The sequence below is a fragment of the Colossoma macropomum genome, unplaced genomic scaffold (assembly GCF_904425465.1).
Source record: "Colossoma macropomum unplaced genomic scaffold, Colossoma_macropomum, whole genome shotgun sequence".
In the NCBI taxonomy this organism is placed as follows: Eukaryota; Metazoa; Chordata; class Actinopteri; order Characiformes; family Serrasalmidae; genus Colossoma; species Colossoma macropomum.
This window is the reverse complement of record NW_023494796.1, coordinates 22,112,811-22,133,025: the sequence shown is the minus strand read 5'-3', so window position 1 is coordinate 22,133,025 and position 20,215 is coordinate 22,112,811. Positions and strand designations below refer to the sequence as shown.

Sequence of the window (20,215 nt, the reverse complement as noted above, 5' to 3'; positions counted from 1 at the left end):
GGACAAAAATAAAATACAACAAGAAAAATGTAGGGTAAGGGCCTTAAAAATAATCTTATAACAGTTTTATAACAATCTCAAAAAGAGAAATATTACTAGATATTAGACCAGATTTAGATTTAAGATAAGATGATTTCACTTCCAAGATAACACTTTTTGCAGTGTTCCAGAGCCTGTGCCTCCAGGAGGCCCCGTTCCTGTCTTTTGCCCCAGAATCAAAACTATGTGCTAATCTGTTGGGTTTGCTTCAACCCTCAGCTTCATGCTCATGAAAGTGCCTTCATTAGTATGAAGAGAAGGATTTACCTAAAAAATGACTTTTGATGTGTTAATTATTTGCAAACTCGACAAAGAAAACAAATTCATGACCTAAAACAACTTTTGAAATGGCAGGTGTCCCCAAACTTTTGATGCACCATGGTCTGACAAATTTACTTCTGGTCGTGAGTCAGGCTGGAGGCCGAGTTTGCTCCAATTTGTCGCACTTGCTGCGTAACCCTTTATTTACACCTCTGGGCTCGGGGATATGTCGCCTCCCTGTGTTACTCTGTTCACAGCCGCAAGAGAAAGCAAATGCACTAACTGCAAGGATAAAAAAAAATAAATGGGAAGAAAGAAAGACAAAAGAGTTTGAGAGGGCAACCCAGCGGCAGGTGCAGGCCTCACCTTCGCAGCCCCTCTCGATCTGACCCACGCAGGTGAGAGCGTCCGAGATGAGGTCAGGAAGCCGGCCGTTCAGGTCTACAGATGCCAGACAGCCCTGGAAGCCCTCCTTGGCATGCACCAGCTTGGGCAGCTCTTTGTACATCTCTTTGGCCACACCCCCAATGTACAGGTCTCCTGTAGACGGAAAAGATTAGATGTTATGTGTAAGCAGGGCAGGGCTGCTGACCAACACACACACACACACAAACACACTTAATACATATACAGTGGGGTCCAAAAGGCTGAGACCACAATGAAAATATGGGATTGTTTCATTCAGACTTGGAAATAAATAACATTTAAGATTCTTGAAAAATGAAAAAAGGTTATAACTAATTAAATGAAGAAGAAACATTCACACTTCCACACTATTTCTCGGTCATTACTCAAACTGAGGCAATTTTGTGAAATTGACCACGTTAAGGCCTTAGGTCAGTCTTTTTCCTTCCATTCAAACATGTGTTCAGATGACTCAGGTGAATCTGATCTACTGATCAGACACTTTTTCACAAACTTACAGAGTCCATGCCAGCTTGAGCGCACACTGTCATTAAAGCAAACAGGGTACATACCAAGCACTAACAAATTCCGAAATTTCTGAAACATTCAAAGATTCTACTCTTCACTCAAATTTTTATGCTGATAATAGAACTTGTAATAAATATTATGGACATGATTATTTTTTTACCCTTCCAAATAAAATACAAAATCCATGGTACACAGGTAAAGCTACTTTAAAATTTTTAAGACCACTGGGCCTCATTAACCATTCTTAAGAACAAAATTCTCCTTAAAACCCACTTACACTTGTTTCATAAAGACTCTAAAATTCACCAAGGTTTTCTTATTTGGGATTTGTTCTTAGGGAAGAACAGAATCTACACACACTCGAACACAAAGGCACAAACAATTCTGTGTTTTAAGATCACATCGTGAATCTGACGTAGACTTTTTTAAGGACCTTTCTCAGGAGCAAATTTAAGAAAAAACTATATTTAGGTATTGGTGAATGAGGCCCACTGGGCGTGCAGGATTAAAATAAAAACTAGCTCAGCAAACTAAAAACAACTAGTAGTTTGAATTAAATTTAGACAACAGAGAGCAAAACAACTGAGCTGAACAAAGTTTACAAAAAAGACAGCAAAACAACAGTGATTGTTCAAAGCTAAAGGTGGCTTCGTAATCAAATTTTCCGAACATAACTGCTGCACCATTTAAGGTGAATTTGAACATGAAGCCTCATGGTAATGGTTGTGCTTGTTTTAACAGCAAAAGCTGTTAATATTGCGCAAATAGAGAGAGCTCAGTTTCTTCCATGAGTCTCTGTTTCTTCCTGTCCTGTGTGCAGCCAGATACCTCTCGCATTTCTTCCACTCTGGGTCTCGAGTCATAAAGCCCAAGGCCAATTCAAAGTCAGAGTATTTGGTGTTCAAGTCAAAGTCGAGTCAAAAGTCTTTTTGATTTTGTCGACTCTCAAGTCATCAAATTTGTGACTTAAGTCTCACTCAAGTCTAAGTGATAAGACTCGAGTCCACATCTCTGCAATCCCAAAACACTATGAACCAACATATGTCTTCTTAGTTTTTATATGCAGTGTTGATGATGGTAAAATAACACATTTAAAGAAAAAGAAAATGATTTCTTTGGGGACTATTTTTCCTTCTAAGGTCCTGCACGTAGCCTCCACCATAAATAGATTTAAAAAATACTTTGTAAGCCAAAATCAAATCTCAATCTATTGCAAAACGACATCTCAGGCATCAGAGAATGTGTTCATAAATATGTCAGGTAAAAACTGTGATGCAGCTTATAGAGGCACTAAACACTTCAGACATCTGGTTCCCATCACCACCACTGTGAACAGACTAAAGTTCTCTAGAATGATCCGTTTCACACCAAACTACTCGGAGTGAGTGTTTACACCCTAGCATATTAATTTAAATTCTGAAAAATTCTCCTTTAAGGTTGGCAGCCCTTCTTGAAGTGTCAAATTTCAGTACAATCTGATTCGATTATTTTAATAAGATAGGATTATTTTATCCTGCATTTGTCTTGGTCCATTTATTGTGTTTGGTTATGTACCAGAAACAGTCATTCATCAACTCTTTATCTCTTTAAACAGACTGTTGTTGTTAACTGTGCCTTTAAAACTTTTATATGTAAATGTTTTTTGTTCTGATTGGCTGTCCTGTATTGTTTCTGATTTAAGCTGCAGCCCAGGCTGAAACACTTCTTATAACTTCATTGTGAGTGGGCAGGGCTTAAATGTTGTAGGCTGAATAGGAGGATGTAGGTAAATGTGTTGATTGTCATGACACAAATCCTATGAATTCAAAACTGTTTTTTGAAGCCTAGTTTCCACATATGGACTGTCTGGATGGAAGAGTGAATAAAATGTTATGAAACTTTAACAATGTTTACATACCAAATTTTGGTTTTCCACTACATGGGCCCTTTAATTCAGCATTAAAAAAAAAAAATAGCCTAAGAATTTTATTTTGGCCACAAAGTAAGAGTAATTTAAAAACAAAATATTACTATAATCAGTTTGAATCTATGCTAACATTCTAAAATGAATGCAGCTGAATCACCACCCTCAGCTGAATCCATCTTAAAGCTTTATGTCCAGTAATGAACATGGTCAGAGGCCAGCGTTGTGGTTACATGACACTACTGCACTCCAGTGGTGAACATGGATAATACACACACCGGCCTTTAGAGCAGATACTAAAGCTGACACTAAAACATCTTTATTGCCTAGTATTACCACCAGAAGTGATTCAAAAGATGTAGCGTTTCAATAACAGTGCTGCAGTGCTATCTAAAATGATAATAAAAGAGTAAGCCTGCTTTAATGTTACTTACATCTGTGATTCTCTTCTGCCTCTATAGCTCAGAGCCTTTTTACCACCTTCTATAAAAATACTGCCTGTCTGTTTAGTTTGTAAGTAACAGATAACTCAGTAAAGCTCTTCGGAAAATGTCTGTGAGAAGTGAGTGCCAGTGATTCACTCAATGAGCGTCGTCAGTGCTCTGAATAAAGACGCTTCTCTAGACGTTCATCAACAATCAGCTCTGTGATTAGAACTGTCAGGTTTTACAGCTTTACTGCATACTGTATTTCATTTCCTGAAACAGTGATTCTACAGTGAAATTATACAGTGAAACTAGGCTGACAGAACATCATCTACACAGAGCAACATCAGCAATAGGACAAGTAAAATAACAGTACATCATATGTTTACATATAAAACCTAAACAACAGCAACAATAAAAATAATAATGAAAAACTTGTAATTAATTAATTTATTGCAAATTAGCAAATGCATGGCATTAATGTTTTAACCATTTTGATTAATAAAAAAAAATAATAATAATAATTTTAAATGATCGAATGCATAGTATTACAATGTGTACTCTTATAGCTATAATAATAACATATATATACATATATATATATATATAAATGGTAACTTATTTATTTAAAATGGGCAAATAGCAAAACAAGATGCACCTTTGTTCTTTTAATAATAATAATAATAATAATAATAATAATATTATTATGTTAATTAATATTAAACATTTTTATTTTATCACTAGTAGCAGTAGTAGTGTCATCATTATGTTATTTTATTGTTGCTATTAGAAAAACATAAACTCCTCATTCTAAAGCTAAGCAGCAGACATCATCATTACTAATATTTCCATGCATTTGACTCATTCAGCATTTTTAATTTACAGGCTAAGACTCCTTTTAGCGACCCATAACTACTCTCAGTTTGGCTATGATGTGGTCCATATGGTTAGGGGTCAGTACTTATACTGGAAGACCACTGTTTGCTCTGACCTCGGTGTGAATCAGCATGTCAAACACAGAGTGGGATCAGGAGAGGAAAAGCTGTTCTCTGTGAATGCTGTGCTACTGCAGCCTACAGCAGGACAAGCTCAGTGACGTGTCCCAGTATCCATTTCCAGTGGTACGACTGGGCTCAGGATGACTCACTGCCCACCATCTCGCCAAGAACACAGAAAGCCTGCTCTGCTGTTCGGCCATATGGCAGAAATGACCCTGTAACCTCGTAGCTCTACTGGCGTCCAGAATAACAAAGCTTCCCACACTCCAACATCACTGCGCTCTGCTGTCTGCCTACACTGATTTAGCCTCCCCTGATTTAAAGATATGCATAAACATTCTAGGTCAATAAAAAAAACTCCACAGTTCCAATTTTTAAAAATGCTACCTTTTCTTTTTAACCCAAACACACGCTGTTTCACATCTGTGCAAAATCATATCAGCACTGGGAGCCCCCTAGTGGTAAAAAACCCCTTTAATGATCCCCTATAAAGTGGGATGTGCACAGTGATTACAAAGACAAACCTTTTTTAAAAAATTATACACTCATTCTGAAATTATGCCTGCAACACACCAAAAAAGGTCAAATTAAGACAAGGCTATAAAATGTTCAAAAACATTTTCAATAGATGATGAAGTTATCTGATAATGAACCCTCCAGGAAAGGCCTACACTCTTAAAGGGTTCTTTGGTAAAGGGAATGATTCTGTATAGCACTATGAGCTCTAGACAGAACTATTTTATGCTTAAATAGTTCTTTGCATGGTGAAATGGTTCTTCAGATTGACAGAGAATGTGTTGTTATGGTTCTATATAAAACCTTTTTCAAAAATAGTTTTACACAGCAGCAAAAAGGGTTCTGCTATTGTTACGATGTCAAGCTTGTAATAAGAGATGAACCCTTTATTTTTCCTATATAGAACCAAATTTAAGCATGAAATGGATCTATACAGAACGCATGGTTCTAAAAAGAAATACTTTGACAAACTGTTGTCAATTCATCAAGTTAGGACTGTCAACAACATAAAGACACATGTCAATATTGTCCGGAAATGCTGCCAAATTCTCTGGGCTTGAGCTCATCTGAAATGCACTGATGCACAGTGGAAATATGTACTGTGGTCTGATGAGTCAACCTTTTAGATTGTTTATGGAAATAACGGATGTTGTGTTCATGGCCGTAACTAGCTATGAGGACACCGAGGTCCGAACCTCCGTAGTTTTAGAAGAGTTTTTTCAATTTCCTCCACTCATGAGATTTAACGTACAAACAGCGCCATTATGATAATACAGTTTACTCAGGCGCACCCACATATCACAGGCCTACCCAACCAAATGGGACAGAATATTTATTATACTGCATTTATAGGATAATGAAATTAGATTTTATTTTTGTGAGCGCTGTCACTGTATTATGGCCAATCAAAATCTGCCAAGCGCAGTGTTATTTTTCATTTACTAGTGACTGCAATCTGTTTTTATTAGCATTTCACATACTGTCCCAACTTTTGTGGAACTGAGGTTTGTATGATTAGTAAAATTGAATTAAAGGTTTTCTGCTCTTTTCTAAGCACCGAAATTATGGTCCATGGTAACTGATCATTTGCTACAGATAAGGCAGATAGAGATACGGTTGAGAAAAGCTGGACTATTCCTTTAAAGAGGAATTATGAAAATTTAAATTGATTTAAATTGGTGGACATACAGTTATTACTTAATGATTCAGAGATTATTGCTGACATCAGTGGCCCAGGCCTACCCTTTAAATCCAGGTTTCTGGCGCCCATGGTGGTCTGAGTGGTCACTTTGGTGTCGATTTTGACCGTGTGCAGGTTGTTGGAGTCTCTAGAGATCATCACATTGTGCCAGTGGTTATCATTCAGGGGCTTGTTGGAGTTTCCCTTAATGAGGTGGGCACCGTTCCCCAGGTCCGCAACGTAGTGCAGATAACTGTACAGAGAATTTACAGAAAGAAAAGGCTGTTTTTAACAGAGGTATCAAGCAATTAGAGCACACAGGATGAAGCAATGAGCAAGATGAGCAGCTAAAGTGCAGAATGAAAGAAATCATTACTTTGGTATGTACTGTTCAGTCATTTGTGATATTTAATGTTTGATTTTTAATATTTAATTGCCCACTGATAAACTGTTACCAAGGAAACAACAGTGCTCCCAAGGGTTTTTATCTGAGCAATGCAGATTCTCTGCCTAACAATTTGGAGAAATGAACACAGAAATAATCACTTGATAACACTAATTGGGGTTATACATATTTATTTCTACACACACTGACCACTGTATTGGAAACCCCCACCTTGTAGACCCACCTTGCTGGTGTACAGTTAGAGACTGCAGCCCATCTGTTGATGCAGAATTTGTGTAACTGCTATACTGAAAATGGTGTACAATGTAAATAATATCTGGTCAACAGTGGTCAGAAACTAACCAATGATGAATGGGGTAGGTCAGTGCAATTACACAGTCTTTAATTAAACATTCAACAGTACTGAGCAAAAGTCAGAGACCATCATTCATTATTTTATTTCAGGTCAAAATGGTCAGCAAATTTTTCAGCATTAGGAAAAAAGCAGAAAACATATTTATCAGAATCTTACAAAGAAGCCTCAATAACTAAATACCATATCTTTTTTATATTTAGTGTGTCCTCACTTTGCCTTTACTACAGCTGTGGGAGACTCACTTTCAGTTTTTCTAAGCAATCTGCAGAGATATTTTGGACACCGCAAGTTCAGTCTTAGAAACTGGTTGCACTTTGAGCTTCATGCAATCCAAGTAATCCCAATTAAAGATTTAGACACATCAGCTTATAAAACCCTATGAATAACTTACACTTAATGCAAGGTTTGACTGGAAATGGAACAAATGAATAGTGGCAAGTGAGTGTAGTTACAAGAAAGGTGGTATGATACAGTGGCCAGTCCTACCCTCTCTTTCCTCAGGAACCTATTCAAGAATCATCTTAAAAACAGAAAACAAATCCACAAATTCTTACGGAAAAACAGAACTCTGAGTATTATTTGTTTAGTCTGGAAAGCAGATGCGAGCTGAGATGCCCTATTAAGCTTCAGCAATTGAACTGATCTCTTTAAGCATCTCTGAGACTTTAAATGTTCAAGATTAGCAGCATCAGGTCTTTGCAAACTTAATAAAGATGCCCATAATTGCTGGCAGCAATTCGAGCTGTATCATTTATCTTACAAATCGCAACACTGTGTGCCCGCTGGATGATGGCCAGGTGCTTTAAAGCGATAGATATGATGGCCAGGTGCTTTAAAGCAATACTTCGGCAAAAAATCAAATGTACTCTGTTTCTCCCTCATCCCAGATGTAGTCGATGATCTAGGTCATGACTGGCATCTAAAGTTTGTTTCTTTAGATGTGTAGCTAAGCTTATATTTAACAATTAGCATCATGCTAACTACATGTCTAAATCATCACATACTTGGCAAAATTCTGGCTACAACTGGTTTAGCTGTGCAGAGACCCTTTATTTATTTCATTTCCATTTAGTACAACATGTGCTGTTTGAGTTAAACTGCATTTTAGAGCAAAATGAATTACTTCCTTCATCCTCTGCTGGCTGCTGTTGGGGGCTTGTCTCTAAAACGCAAGCAGGAGTTGCAGTCTATTTCTGCATGCCTCAATTTTAATGTGTGCACGACTATGGGAGTGACACAAGCAGTTTCCTGCCTCATATCAACAATATCATTGGACGACGCTCAGCTCTTTTGTATAAAGAGAGAGCGGAGGCAGCAGGGTGAGCATCAGCTGTGGCTGCTGAGTCAGTCATTCGTGTACAGCTGTATCTTGTCATCTCTCTCCAAACAATGCAAATAAAGAAGGGGGGAAACACAGAGTATTTAGCATGACACAGCGTGCCTCACATATATGCTGCTAAAAATGTCAGCACCTCCAACTTCCTTCCCTTGTCTGTCGATGAATGTGTTTAGGATTACTCAGTTCCACTGGGGAACCCTCAAGGCCTTCTAGGCCTTCAGAAAAGGCCTAATGATTTCTGGGAACTAAAAGGTGCATGTCTGTCATTTTTAGTTGATTTATACTCAGCGGAATCATGCTTTGTACATATGTATTTAAACCCTGGAAGTATTAAGAATTAAAGTAAATTCTCTGGAGCATTTCACACAGTAGCTTGCGTTCCTTTGGGACAGTCTGATCATAATATGCCCACAATGCCGCCAGAGACTAAAGACCATAAGAAAGGGCACCAGGTAGGTGAATCAGTGGTCTCCACAAGCAGCAGAAATGCTCAATAACTGTTTAGGCACAACAAACTGGAATGTCTTTAGAGATGCATATCAGTAACATCATACATAGGCCCAATCCCATTTCACTCCTTGCCCCTACCACTTAGCCCTTAGCCCTCCATTTTGCACGTTCATGTCTAGGGGTAGGGTGTTCTGATCTTTGTTGAGATAGAGGGGTAGGGAGAGGTGTTACGGCTACATGGCCCTTTTACAGAGGCACTACTCCAAACGGAGTGTTATGAGGAAAAAAAGAAAAACTGGCAAGATGGCTGCATAAGCGACCGAAGAAACCTACAAAAGTAAATATTTTCTCCTCTCAAAAAATGACGATAACTATTGTATTGTTTTAGTCTAGTATCGTTTCAATGTAGTATGGTCTTTTTTGGTCTAGTAGTATGGTGATATCGCAGTAGCTAGCTAGCTACCCCTTCCACCTCAAATAGTCCAGCAGTTCTGAAGCCTGAAGCACCAGAATGTAACTGCTGCTTCATTTGAGGTGAAACAGGAACATTCGAACGAGACGCTGATGTAACTCAGTTCCAAGGGGCAAGGTGACACTCAAAAACAAGGGGTAAGGGGTAAAAATAAGAAATGGGATCAGGCCTTAGTCTTTTCACAGAATGTTTGCATCCCAACTAAGACGATAACTGTTTTTAGTAATAATAAGGCTTGATTTACTAAAGAGATTAAGATTTTATATAAGAATAGGTTGCGTTTAACAGTAGTGATAAAGAGCTACGCTCTTTAAAAAGATGGTTCCTTCAAGGGTTCGTTAGTAAAGAAAATGGTTCTATATAGAACCATGAACACTCAAAGAATCCTTCTTTGCATCTTGAAAGTGTTCTTAAGAATGTGCTGTAGATGGGTCTGTCTAGAACCTTTTCATAAAGGGTCAATATAGATGTACCTTTTCAAAAAGGTACTATATAGAACCATCCACAACACATTCTCCATCAATCTGAAAAACGCTTTGTGATGCAAACAACACTTTCATGGTTCTATATAGAACCATTGTCTTTACTAAAGAACCCTTGAAGAACCATCTTTTTTATAATTTAACATATTTTAATCAATCAATGAAAACATGTATGTCCCACTATGTTTTAAAATGTAACCATAGTCCCTGTTCCTAAAAGGTCTCGCGTAAACTGTTCCAGGGATCACAGACTTGTACCTCTTATGTCTGATATTATGCAACTTTTTGAAACACTTGAAAGATTTGTAGCCATCTATATGGTGTTGGCATACATACCAGTTTGCATATAAGGTTAACAGGTCTACTAAGGATGCAGTGTCACCCTGCTAACACTCTATTTTGCAACACTTGGAGGCACCAGGTACATCTGTGGATCTCATTTTGAGATTCTACCTCAGCATTTAATACAGTATTGCCTTTAAGGCTCTTTGATAAGCTTCAGAGGCTTGGTGCTCACCAGCCTTTGTGCTATGGGACTCTTGACTTTCTGTCAAATAGCAAACAGCTTGTTAAAATGAACAACGCCGTTTCCACTCTTCACATTTTCAAAACTAGTGCCCCCCAGGGCTGCGTTTTGTCTCCTCTATTATGCAACATTAGTGGGATTGGTATCTAACGCTGACACAGCATACAGAGATATGGTCAGAGCCTTAGTGGAGTGGAGCAGGATGAATAACTAAGCCTGAATATTGAAAAGACAAAGGAGTTTGTGATCGACTTTAGAAGACGGAACATGGAACTACGATCTCTGTCCCATTAGCGGTAAAGGGGTTTAGGTTCCTGGGAACAGTCATCAGCACATCTCTTTAGTGGGGGAGCATCAGTGCTGTCTCACTGAAGAAAGCTCATCAAAGGCTTTTGTTTATAGGACAGCTTTAGAAATTTGGTGTGACTAGAGACTGTGTGATACATTATCATAGAGCTAGTGCAGAAAGCATGTTGACCTTCTCCATATGTGTCTGGAATGGTAGAACAACACAATATGAAAGAGAGCAGCTAGAGAAAGTAGTGCATACTGCCTCCAAAATAATTGGTAGCGAACTTCCATCTGTTGCTTCTATATATGCCGGCAGGATGAAAAAGAAAGCGGTAGAAATCTCTGCAAATAGCTCATGGTACATTTTTACATTGCTCCCTTCAGGCACAAGGTTTCATAGCATCTCATGGAGAACATCTTGGCTTAGTAAAAGCACCTACCCTTTTACTATCAGACTTTTTAACCTTGTTGATTTTAATTTATTTTAATGTTTATGATACTTTATCACGAACATAAATATATGTCTATGAATGTATCCTGTTTGTGTGAATGAGTGTCACTGAAAGAGCTTACAGACTGATATGGCAATAAAGTATATAAGAAAGTCCCAGACTTAATACATAATAAGGCTTATTATTCAGTAACTATAAGGACTTCCATGCAAACTGGTTGAGCTATTCTTAGAACATAAAAACTTTGGGCCCACCGGCTGACCCTGGCCATTTAAGGGGTTAAGTTCAGGGTTAAATTCTTGAAATGCCCAGCGGCCAATCAGAAATTGTTTTTCTCCATGGTATCTTGACAGATATAGCAAAGTGAGCTCTCCTACTGGTTATGGCTTTAAGAGCTGAAGAGAAGGCCAAAGGTCACTGTGAAACTGCTACAATGTAAACTATCTGCCAACATGTCTATCACAAGTTTCAAGTAAAAAAAAAAGGAACGTCTTTTAAAAGCCTTAAATGTATGTGTTTAATCTATTCTGTCCCACCTTAAACAACGCAGCAGTTGCATTCTGGTGCCAATAAATTTTCCATTCCACCTTAAATGCTGCTGCAGTTACATAAATGCGCTAGAATGCAACTGCTGCACTGTTTAAGGTGGAATGGAAAATCGAATAATAACTTCAAGTCTCATCAGACAGTGCTCATGCATATTACCGTTAGCTTAGCGCTAATGAACTATCATTGATTTGGGATTTTTCGCTTATGTTTTGAGCGAATTTTGACATTTATGGTCACTCTTATAGTCACGGTTCACCACTGCTCAGATCGTGAGAGGCAGAAAGTGCAACCAATCAGACTGGAAAAATATCCCTGCAGAGATCCCAGCAAGTCTCCTGAAAGGAATAGAAGTTGTAACAAAGGCAAAGGTTGGCTAAACAATAAATTTGATATTCTATGTAGTTGATGAAGTTTAATATTCCTTTCAATATATTTTCTGACAATTGGAAAACGGTATTTGACCTTTATGTGGCACTGTGCATGCTGTCTAATCTACTTCTGCTTACCCCTTGACCAGCTCCACGACTATGAAGTCATTGCCGTCTCCGCTGTTGTAGAGGATCAGGCCGTCTGAGGAGGTGGTCTTGAACTGGAAGAAGAGGTACATTGAGTAGTAGGCCTGCAGCGTGGTCAGGGAAACGTAGCTGGAGCGCGACTTGAAGGTGACCGGGTCAGCAATGATGCTCTTGTAGCCAATCATGGCGTTCAGCTCGCAGTAGTCGATGTCACCGTTCTTGCACAAGTCGATGTAGGCCATGCCGTTGAAGACCAGGCTCTGCAGGTGACCAATGAAGTTTGATGGCACCATGGGCAGGTACCGCTTCTCTGTGATGATGCCCGTCTCAATGTTATGGAACTCCAGCTGGGTGTGGTCACCCGAAATCTGACCTTAGATTGGGACAGAAGATGAAAGCAGTGCTGACCAGGGTTACCAGCCCTATTTAGATTACTCTAATATTACTGTAGCAATAATGCAATAACACAACAAAAAACATACAGTATCTCCAGCTTTACTGTAGTCACCAAATGTACTTTTCTAAAAAAGCCAAGGATGTGGTCTTCAATACAATTTAATGTTGTTTTTCAGTTTTCCATTATTTAAATGGTAAAAGAGCCGAATTAATATCTGTGAATTAGGGCAATTACAAGAGGTTTTTACTTAACTAAGTTTTTACTTAACTTCAGATAGTTTATATGAAAAAAACAAATAGCTTAGATGACATGAACAAAAATGTACAAGAAATTTTTCATCATATATTGTTAGATATATGTGTTGCCTATAAACGTTTGTACACTATAGTATGTGGCTGAAATATATATCTCATACTTGAAAATCTCAAGCAAGCTGGTGTTTTTGTCACATATATGTTCCTTAATGACAAATTTAAGTTGGATGTATATAAGGAAAATCCATATATGCCAATAAAAGTCAACTAAGTCCCACATATTAGATTTTGATATGGTTGCATTTTCCAACCCTGTCTCAGCCCCCCCCCATCCCTAAGTGTTGACTACTCTAAAGTATTTGAAGTGACATATCAGCATCAAGCTAACAGTGGTGTACATGGTGTACAGTTTAATATTACACAGCTCCAGCTTAAACAACAACTTTTGTAAGACCTGCATGTAATATACTTTTACTTGTCTGTTGCAGTTTTCAGTGAATTCTTCAGTAAATACTTAAACTTAAAGCCACAATGTATTATTTAAAAAGCCCAGTAGCCTGTTAGCTTTTGAAAGACCAGATTTGTATTTTTGAAAAACTGACAGGAAACAAGTGATTTGTGAACTTTTTAAAGTGGAGTAATCTGGACATTTGGACTCAATGTACTAAATTCTGCTTTGCAGACTCATTCAAGCTTTTTTGTTTATTTTGTTAAAAGTAGAATCTAATGTGTATTTAGGAGTGACAGTAGATGATATTCTCTGAATTTGGGGATAATATTGTTTTTGATATTTATTTTATGTAATATTAATCTATGTAATATGTAATATACAACCCCATTTCCAAAAAAGTTGGGACGCTGTGCACAATGTAAATATAAATAGAATGCACTGTTATGCAAATCATGTAAACCATATTTGTAAAGGAAATACTACAAAGACAACATATCAAATTTTGAAACTGAGAAATTTTATTGGCTTCTGAAAAATATTTGCTCGGTTTGAATTTGATGCTAAAAACACGTTCCAAAAAAGTTGGGATGGGGGCATGATTACCACTGTGTTTCATCACCTCTTCCTTTAACAGCACTGTAAGCGTTTGGGAACTGAGGAGACAATGCTGTAGTTGAAGTGAAATGTTTTCCCATTCTTGTTTGATATAGGATTTGAGCTGCTCAACAGTTCGGGGGCTCATTTGTTGTATATTTCATAACCCTCCAAATGTTTTCATTGTACTATTTTCAATTAAATGAAGGGTTTAAATGATTTGCACATCATTGCAGTTTGTTTTTACTTACACTTTGCACAGGGTCCCAACTTTTTTGGAAATGAGGTTGTAGCTTACATAATGTTTTCTGGCTTTGACCTTTGTTCATTCTAGATATAAAACCAATGTATATGCTTTGTGATAAAAAGCTCTTTGTTTATTATTCTGACACTACAATTATTATGAAAATTCTTTAATATTTCAGGAGCTATTGATGCATAAGTCCAGGTTCTCTTTTCACACATTCTCACATTTCATGCGTCTAAGTAAAATGCCCACTATTATACTGGACACTAAATATTACGTGTTTCCTAGTATGAACAAAAATCACATATTATTTAGTTCATAGCAGAAAACACTTTGTTTCTAAAGTGTCCAGTCTTGGGACTGAGAAGGATAAAACACTTCTAATTTGCTATTCTTTGTGAAACTTAACAGGTTTCAAATCAAAAGAAGCTACATTGCTGTATAAAAAATATAATAAAATAAAAATCTACTGTTGAGCAGAGCTGTAGAAGATTCTAAAACGACAGAAAAGCTGTAGAACAATATGAATAAAATTATTTTAAAAAGTGTTGATCAAATCTCATACCAGTATTTATGTAGTTCACCCTACATAAATAATTCCTTTATATTATTAAGTACAACTTCTTGTTCCCAAAATATGTGAAATATTGAATAATACATATAATACTTGAATAATACGTTTATAACATTTAAGTCTACATCACATATTGTTGTATACAAAAAAATGACAAACTTATGAATGGTAGTGTGTTTAAAAGATGCTACTTACTATTTTTTTAATATCTAGGTTTGTCTTTTTTATTAACGACTAAAACTCGCAATAAACACTGACACTCTAACGCAGATACTTATGATGTTGACCAAAGAAGTGCTCACACATCAGCTCTACTGTTCTTAATTAGAACAGCTGATACTAGATAATCAATAATCTTTCATCCGTAGACAGATATATAACAAGCTATCCAGCAGCACCTTATAGTACAAGCCTTAAGTATGAAAGCAAGCAGTAACATCAGTTTCAAATAACTTTATACAATTAGGTCAAGTTGCCATCAACCAACAAAAGTTTAAAAAATATGCAGCACTGCGCGAAGGTCCGACACCACCTTTTATTTATTTAATTAGTCAAAACAGCCACATATAGAGTATAAGTTATTAATTTTTCAGGAGATGTTTCTGAGGAGAGTAGATATAACATAATGCACTTGCATAAGGAAGGAGAAAATCGAAGGAAAATAAGTGAAAAAGCAGGAGTTTCCAAATTGGGAGTTAAAAAGTGGGACTGCTACCAATTATGTAACCAACTTCTAAGACTGAACTTTACAGGTGTGTAAAAATATCCTTCAGGTTTATTTGAAAAACTGAAAGCAAGCCAGAAAAGAATAGAAGATGAAATAAAGGCAAAGGGTGGACACACTAAATACTAAAAAAGTTGACATTATATTTCGTTATTGAGGCTTCTGGGTCATTTTCAGTTAAATGTATGCTTTCTGCTTTTTCCTGATGCTAAAAATGAATAACTTATATAATATAACTATTTTATAGCTGTTTTGATTGGGAATTAAATATTTAAGGGGGGTCTTACCTTTGCAGAGTACTGCACTTTAACTGACTACATTTTTCCAGAATATTTCCAGTCGAGCAGTTTTTAATCCTCCTAATTGAGTTCATTAGTCGTGCTTTATTATCATTTTCATGTTTGTGCTTCCAAGCTTTTGGTCTGTAGTGTGAGTTCCGACCTAATTAGCTTGACAGTTTCCTGGAGATTACAATGTTTACACAGCAGGTAAACTGTTAATATAACTTTTGACAGTTCAGCTAAGTGACTGTGAGAGGCAACTTAGCAGAAACCACACACTTGCCTAGAACCTGTGAAGTCAGTTTGTGAACTTTTCCTACTGTCAATGAACAGAAGTGTGGAATTCCGCAGGTGCAAACAGTGTGAAGCCGATGTTTGTGTGCAGAGAGAAAAGAAAACTTCCCCAAAAACACCCTTAAATGCAATTTCGCCAGTGCTTTTAAACTTCAATGGAAGCCTGAATGCTTCTTCATTAATTACTCACTCCGCACACTTGAAAAGGCTCGATTTGTCTGCTGTCAGATTAATCTTTTATGGCAGCACTGGATTTGGTTCTAAAAGTAGCGCTAAGCTGCCACTGAATTTAAGCCATGCAGTCTTGTGTATAAGACTTTTATGTGAGTGTTTACAGCCCACCTAAATGGCTATGACTTGGACTTTTGAGCCTCATTCGACGGTGCTCTGAGGCAGACCGTGAAAGGTTTTGAACAGCATGATTTGTCGAACCAACAAATTTACTTTTGGAAATTGGAGTTTCTGCTTCTTTCAGTAATTTTTTTCCTTAAAATTAACTTTGGGTGCTGCTGAGTCTTTTAAACAAATTTAGTTTTCAATGAAATCTCTAGCAGAAAACTTTTCATGACTCAAAATAGAGACATAATAAATGCCAATGGGCAGTCGCTTCAGCACCTTCTCACTGGCTTCTATTATAAGTGAGTTTCAAGGCAACAGCGTATCTTTGTTTGGCTAAGTGAAAAGAAACACATTGATATCACTGTCTGGGGCAAACGACTGTATGCGACAGATACAGCACATAGAGACTAGACTGAAAACCACTTGAGTATTCTTTGCTTCCTAGAATGCATAAAGAGGGTCAAACTGACCTGACAGCAGGGGCGATCTTTGCACCAAAGATAGGCAGCTGCCTCCCCTCCAAGGCCCCCCATGCAAATGCAAATTAGACATACTGTATGTGTTGATGCTAAATAATCTATTCCAACATACACCGACTGGCTACTTCATTAAATACACCTCCTTGTTTCTACACTCACTGTCACTTACCATATAGGAGCACTTTGTAGTTCTTCAACTACAGACTGTAGTCCATCTGCTTCTCTGTATACTTGTTAGCCCCCTTTCACCCTGTTCTTCAATGGTCAGGACCCCCACAGGACCACCACAGAACAGGTATTATTTGGATGGTGAATCATCCTCAGCATCGCAGTTACACTAATGTGGTGGTGTGTTAGCGTGTGTTGTGCTGGTCTGAGTGGATCAGACACAGCAGTGCTGCTGGAGTTTTTAAACACCTCAGTGTCACTGCTGGACTGAGAATAGTCCATCAACCAAAAATATCCAGCCAACAGCGTCCTGTGACCACTGATGAAAGATTAGAGGATGACCAACACAAACTGTGCAGCAACAGATGAGCTATCATCTCTGACTTTACATCTACAAGGTGGACTGACAAGGTAGGAGTGTCTAATAGAGTGGACAGTGAGTGGACACAGTGTTTAAAAACACCAGCAGCACTGCTGTGTCTGATCCACTCGTACCAGCACAACACACACTAACACACCACCACCATGTCAGTGTTACTGCAGTGCTGAGAATGATCCATCACCCAAATAGTACCTGTTCTGTGAGGGTCCATGGGAACACTGACCACTGAAGAACAGGGTAAAAGGGGGCTAACAAAGGATGCAGAGAAACAGATGGACAGTCTGTGACTGTAGAACTACAAAGTGCATCTTTATAGTAAGTGGAGCTGATATAATGGACAAATGAGTGTAGAAACAAGGAGGTGGACTTAATGAAGCAGCCGGTCAGTGTATATTAATAGATGCTATTTGTAATTGATTTATTATTATTTTTACTATTCTTATTCTGTTTCTTCTTCTTCTTATTATTATTATTATTATTATATTTGCCCACTTACATTGAAGTTATAAGGACTGTTTCAGCCTGCTTTTTGAACGAGGCAGCTATTCAGTACAGTGTATTTTTTTCACCATAAGTTTTGTCAGTTAGAATATTTTATTCCTTGGCATTCTAGGAATTAATAAAAAAGTTCATACTCAATACTTAAAAGTTAGTCATTCAAGAAAGGTAACAAATATATATTTTTTTTTCATCATTTGAAATCAGTGTTGAAATAAACTTGCACTGAAATTGGCCAGTCTTGACTTGGGACTTACCTGTGCTCACTTGTGGCATGAATTGGAACTTGCCTGTCTCAACTTAGGAATTGCCATTCTTGACTTTGGACTTGGACTGGGACTTGCCTGTCTTAACTACAGACTTGAATTGGGACTTGCCTGTCTTAACTTGGGATTTGAAATCTGAATTGCTTGTCTTAATTTGGGACTTGAATCAGAACTTGCTTGTCTTGACTTGGGACTTGAATCAGAACTTGCTTGTCTTGATTTGGGATTGGATCTGAGACTTACTTGTCACTCGACACAGTGACGTCAATTACCATCTATGAACGTCCTTATTTCATTTAAGGAATAGCGCTTTTACGTGAGCAATGATTTGGGCTACTCACTACTAAAATAAGGGGTGAAAACGTACAGAAACATGAGGTGGGATACCTTCCATCGGTGTCTGCTCATCCACAGTAAGCGTCAGACTCTTCCCTCTCCTCATGACCCGCACCGTGTGCCACTCATTATCATTCAGATTTTGCCCCGCGAAAAGGGTCTCGGGCCCCTTGCCTGCGGGACAGTCCAGACACGGGTTAACACACACCCCCAAGCAAAGAGGAAGGGAGAGAGTCAAGGAGAACATAACAGCAACACTGAAGACAAAAAGCAAGTTAGTCATATTCAAACATACATAAAGTTACACAAAAATCTGACTCAATGCTTGGACCCCTTAACTGACTTTCGATAGCATTTGACTTATCATCACCTCACGGTTATCTGCTGACAGTACATATGAACTAGAGGGTAATGAGTCTGTTCCATGCTTCTGAGAGAGAAGCTTACAGCATAATGGTGGGTGGCTGAATTGTCTTCTACAGGTCAAATGAATGACAAAGATAAAAAAAAGTTCTATCTTTAGAAATGTTCATTTGTGACTTCGCCTATTCAAGTGCCCGTCTTAAACCTCCTGAACGTTAAGCTCCCTGTGGAGTACAGGTCAGCAGTATCAGTATTTTCTGCTCCTGTGCAGTATTTCAGAATTTGAAAGGCATGTACGGGAGCCCATTTTTGCCAAGAAGACGAAAGAAAAATTACCTGTTTATTGTCTCCTTCTCTATTTCTGGTAGCAGTATGTCAAAACTCTGACTTAGTATATCAAATTAATGACAATTTCAGAAAATATTGCCTTGTATATAATACATTTTTTTAAATACTGACTTAGTATGTTAAATGAATGACTTATTTTCTCAAGATTTTGAGATACTATGTAAAAATAACGAGTTAGAATTGAAACACAAGTTAAATAGTAAGTCATTATTTCCTTTCTACTTTTGAAAAAAAAAGTCATAAAGTCAATATTCTGACAAAATGTGTTAATTATTCTGACCTAGTAAATCAACGTTTCGAGAAAAAAATATTTTGACACATTGCTGCAAAAACATTGAAGAGAGAAAAAACATGAGTGAATTTTTCTTGTCTAGCTGGCAGAAACCATCTTCCATAGTCGTGTTATGAGAGAGAGAGAGAGATAGAGAGAGGGAGAGAGAGAGAGAGAGAGAGACAGAGAGAGAGAGAGAGAGACAGAGAGAGGGGGAAATCTAGAATTCACAGACTGGACGGTGTAGTACCACCATTCGCCACTTGATGGCAGTGCAATGTAACAGTAATTCATCCGCAGCTTCTCTAGGCTCAATTCCGGGAGTCAGCCTTGTACAAACACTCCATATTGTTTATTCATATCCTTAGTGCTGGATTTCTCCTCTCTCAGAGACATGAATTATGAATGATGTGCCAACATAATGATATTTTTCTCTGTCGAGTAGAAAGTGCCAGATTTTTTTTTCTCCCCATCTGAGGACACAGGCTGCGTGAGGCATGCAAACGCGGCGACACTAATGCACTGTTAAGAGGAAAAAGAAATGTGAACCTAAACGGTGAATGCAATTTTGGTGGGGCCTCAGGCTTCTTTCGGGTTAGCATGGCTAGCGCTTAGCTCTGGGTGCTGCCTTGCTGATTCACGTTCATTCAGAAACTTAATGGTCTTTGAGAATTTCCTTCCGGTGGTTTCTTTCTCACTCAGTTACTGCACTTAGGGCTACGCGCAGGCTAACATATGTAATCTAGCACAGCATCTAAAGAGTCTGCGAGCATGGGACATGTATATTTACAGGCTCTGAATCTGGGTTGCATCGGTTCCCTAAAGGCTCGGCAGTATAATGATCGTTATTATTTGGT

General features: G+C 37.9%; 1 protein-coding gene across 1 annotated transcript in view; it reads right to left on the bottom strand.

The window, feature by feature from the left end:
- LOC118816636 (neurexin-1a-like) overlaps positions 1-20,215 on the bottom strand; it is a 524,474-nt gene that overhangs the window by 259,093 nt on the left and 245,166 nt on the right. Inside the window, exons 13-16 of the mRNA XM_036583126.1 lie at positions 18,428-18,550; positions 12,084-12,465; positions 6,318-6,508; positions 667-840 (exon numbers count right to left, since the gene is read on the bottom strand). Of these exons, the coding sequence (XP_036439019.1) occupies positions 667-840; positions 6,318-6,508; positions 12,084-12,465; positions 18,428-18,550 (870 nt within the window). The remainder of the gene's footprint in view (positions 1-666; positions 841-6,317; positions 6,509-12,083; positions 12,466-18,427; positions 18,551-20,215) is intronic.